The sequence below is a fragment of the Oncorhynchus masou genome, unplaced genomic scaffold (assembly GCF_036934945.1).
Source record: "Oncorhynchus masou masou isolate Uvic2021 unplaced genomic scaffold, UVic_Omas_1.1 unplaced_scaffold_14601, whole genome shotgun sequence".
NCBI lineage: Eukaryota > Metazoa > Chordata > Actinopteri > Salmoniformes > Salmonidae > Oncorhynchus > Oncorhynchus masou.
Genome location: NW_027004586.1, coordinates 699 through 4,857, shown reverse-complemented (window position 1 = coordinate 4,857; position 4,159 = coordinate 699). Strand labels below are relative to the sequence as shown.

Below are 4,159 nucleotides of genomic sequence, written 5' to 3'. Positions count from 1 at the left end.
GAAAGGCCCGTGACATGGTTTATGAATGTAAAATGTGTCCCTCCAATAGTTTTAGAAAGGCCCGTGACATGGTTTATGAATGTAAAATGTGTCCCGCCAATAGTTTTAGAAAGGCCAGTGGCATGGTTTATGAATGTAAAATGTGTCCCTTCAATAGTTTAGAAAGGCCCATTGACATGGTTTATGAATGTAAAATGTGTCCCTCCAATAGTTTTAGAAGACCCGTGACATGGTTTATGAATGTAAAATGTGTCCCGCCAATAGTTTTAGAAAGGCCCGTGACATGGTTTATGAATGTAAAATGTGTCCCTCCAATAGTTTTAGAAAGGCCCGTGACATGGTTTATGAATGTAAAATGTGTCCCTCCAATAGTTTTAGAAAGACCCGTGACATGGTTTATGAATGTAAAATGTGTCCCTCCAATAGTTTTAGAAAGACCCGTGACATGGTTTATGAATGTAAAATGTGTCCCTCCAATAGTTTTAGAAAGGCCCGTGACATGGTTTATGAATGTAAAATGTGTCCCTCCAATAGTTTTAGAAAGGGCCGTGACATGGTTTATGAATGTAAAATGTGTCCCGCCAATAGTTTTAGAAAGGCCCGTGACATGGTTTATGAATGTCGAATGTGGTCCTCCAATAGTTTTAGAAAGGCCCGTGACATGGTTTATGAATGTAAATGTGTCCCTCCAATAGTTTTAGAAAGGCCCGTGAATGTAAAATGTGTCCTCCAATAGTTTTAGAAAGACCCGTGACATGGTTTATGAATGTAAAATGTGTCCCTGCCAATAGTTTTAGAAAGGCCCGTGACATGGTTTATGAATGTAAAATGTGTCCCTCCAATAGTTTTAGAAAGACCCGACATGGTTTATGAATGTAAAATGTGTCCCTCCAATAGTTTTAGAAAGGCCCGTGACATGGTTTATGAATGTAAAATGTGTCCTGCCAATAGTTTTAGAAAGGCCCGTGACATGGTTTATGGAATGTAAAATGTGTCCTGCCAATCCCTGGCCGGAAGAGATAAATGTTGCTCCAGTAATATGAGTCAGATCTTTTAAAATCTTTGGGCTAAAACAAGCAGTTTCCACTGGAATTATGGTGCAATCATGGTGCTAATGAATCTGCGCCGGGAAACAACGTTACAACGAAGCCTTATCATTACAAACATTATTATTAAAAATAAAGAAAACAAATATTGGATTTTTTTAGGTTGCACTGGTGCTCCCAAATTGAAAACTCCAGGTTGCACAGCAAAATATTTTGTTGCATATGAGATCAAATTGATCACACTTTAGGGTCCTGAGTATTCATACTATTTAGCATTGTAATACTTGGGTACTCACAGAACTCCAGGCAGGATCCTCTCACAGGTTCATGAGGCATCCAGCCACAGTAGGGGTCCCTGGACGCTATACAAGACCTAGGGGAAAACACAACACAGGGTTAACATATATCTGTAAATATACAGTTCACCATACAGGGTTAAATAGGCAGCACCAGTTAACCTCTGTCTGGCTGTATATTAACCAGTGTGCTACAGGTACTCAGTGTTTATGACATGTAGATAGAGAAAAACATCAATAAACACACAAACCTGTGACCAGGTACAGCAGAAAGCATCCTTGGAGTGGAGTGTGTGCATGTTTCTGAATGTGCGTGTGTGTGTGTGTGTGTGTCTGTATGTGTCTGTGTCTGACTCACTTGTGGCAGTTAGTGTCGCTCACAGCGCTGAGAGGCATGCGCAATCCACACAGCTAGAGAAAGCTACATACACACTGTGTGTGTCTCTGTCAACATGGAGCGACAAAATATGCCTGTCATCCTCACTGTTAGACAGACACCTGGGAGACAGAGAGAAGAAAAGAAAGGGAAGAGATAGGTTGGGAGAGGGGAGGGAGTAGGGGAGAGAGAGAGAAAGGGAGGGTGGTGGAGGGGGAGACAGAGAGGAGAGTCAGAAATCAGATTACAGGTTACTTGATCAGTTGTTTATCAGAAAGGCCTGTCTACGGTTTCACTCTCGAGATGTAATCACAGTGGCACTGTTTAGCCCTGATACCCTTACTGACAGGAGAGAACGAGAGACTGAGAGGAAGACAGAGGAGAGAGAGAGAGAGAGAGAGAGAGAGAGAGAGAGAGAGAGAGAGAGAGAGAGAGAGAGAGAGAGAGAGAGGAAGAAAGAGAGAGAGAGAGAGAGAGAGAGAGAGACTGAAAGGAAGAAAGAGGAGAGTGAGAGACTGAGAGGAAGACAGAGGAGAGAGAGAGAGAGAGAGAGAGAGAGAGAGAGAGAGAGAGAAAGACAGAGGAGAGAGAGAGAGACAGAGAGAAAGACAGAGAGAGAGAGAGAGCAGAGAGAGGACAGCAGAGACAGAGAGACAGAGAGAGAGAGAGAGCGAGAGAGAGACACAGGAGAGAGAGACTGAAAGGGAAGAAAGAGGAGAGCGAGAGACAGAGGAAGACAGGGGAGAGAGAGAGAGAGAGAGAGAGAGAGAGACAGGAGAGAACGAGAGACTGAGAGGAAGACAGGAGAGAGAGAGAGCAGAGAGAGAGAGCGAGGAGGAGAGAGAGAGAGGGAAGAGAGCAGGGAGACGAGAGACAGGGAAGACAGGAGAGAGACGAGAAGGAAGAGAGAGCGAGGAGCGAGAGTGAGAGAGAGAAGAAGAGAGGAGAGCGAGGAAGACAGAAGAAAGGGAGAGGAGAGAGACGAAGAAGAAAGAGGAGAGCGAGAGAAAGACAGAAGAAGAAAGAGGAGAGCGAGAGACAGAAGAAGAAAGAGGAGAGCGAGAGACAGAAGAAGAAAGAGGAGAGCGAGAGAGACTGAGGAAGAGAGAGGAGAGACAGACGGTGAGAGACACACAGCGTGAAAGAGAAAAACACAGAGTGAGAGATGAGACCAAAAAAAGAGAACGACAGTGAGAGACAGAGACTAAGAGAGAGACACAAAGAGAGTAAGAGAGAGAGACAGTGAGAGACGTGGAGTGAGTGTTCCGTACTTGGCTCTGTTGAACAGGTCAATCTCCTCCAATAGGATGCTGTCGTTTAGGGACAGAGGGGAAGTCTTGGCTAGAACCTTCAGCACCACGCCCGCCTCTGAACCAATGAACAGCACCGTGTAGTTACCATGTGGACCAGCCACGTTGTCCACCGCCAGGGCTGTCAGCCTGTACCTAGAGAGACAAGGACAAGACAGGAGGACAGTCAGACTTCAGTAGGAATTATCAAGACAGTATTTAAAGGCCATCCGTGCGATCTACAAATGAGCATTTTGATTTCGTTTTTTGTTGATTGTTACCCGGGAATTTAGATCCCACAAGCAACTCTTGCGATGTGTGTGTGCTTGTCTGTGTGTGCTTACCTGACGCGTGTCTTGGTGAACCAGGGCTCATCTCCTATGTTAGGCACGGAGGAGTCCATGAGGGGGTGAGACTTGATGAAGAGGAGGGTCTCATCAGGGAACTCTATAGAGGTCTTATAGGACTCAGCCTGGCCGTGACCCGCACAGCAGCCTGGCCTGGAGTCATAGGGGTCAGAGAGGGGTCAAAGGTCAACACAGGTCACACATGAGCCCAGCTACCATCACCCTGTAGGGACTAATAATGTTGACTATTGAATTGAACTAAGGAGAGGGGTTAGGGTATGAGAGAGGAGCAGATGCCTGTCAGGACAACAAAGAGACGTGCTGCTGTATCACCATAAACATAAAGTCATAACAGAGGATTAGAATGTTCATTATTTACCACCATAATGAGCAGCTCTGTGGACTTTGTGTGGGGCCAGAGAGCTGACCTACGCGTGTTAAATATGCAACGCGTCTAAATATCAGATGAATTATTTACTGCTAATAATGTGTGTGTGTGTGTGTGCGTGTGTGTGTGTGTGTGTGTGTGTGTGTACATGCGTGTGGTCATAGACCATGTCTCTCTTGTTAAATAGGGTTTATCTCAATGCGACCAAAACTCAAGGTTATAGTGACAATACAGTCCTGCCCTGCATCATAAACTGAAGGATGGGTCATGTACCTGTTGTTGTGCAGACTGACATACTCTTACTGAGACATACTGGGCTTGGGTCAGGGTTAGAGACTGACATACTGTAGGTATAGTACCTGGGCTTGGGTCCAGGGTTAGAGACTGACACACTGCAGGTATAGTACTCTGGGCTCG

The 4,159-nt window shown here is 45.3% G+C and overlaps 1 protein-coding gene across 1 annotated transcript; it reads right to left on the bottom strand.

Moving 5' to 3' along the window:
* Positions 1-1,330: 1,330 nt before the first annotated feature.
* On the bottom strand, positions 1,331-3,530 carry LOC135530923 (semaphorin-6D-like; the record flags this gene model as incomplete). Its single annotated transcript, XM_064959090.1, has 4 exons — positions 3,352-3,530; positions 2,990-3,163; positions 1,724-1,840; positions 1,331-1,419 (listed from the first exon to the last, which is right to left on the bottom strand). Coding segments are annotated over exons 1-4 (439 nt in total), but the record flags the coding sequence as incomplete, so codon positions are not given.
* Between the last annotated feature and the right edge of the window lie 629 nt (positions 3,531-4,159).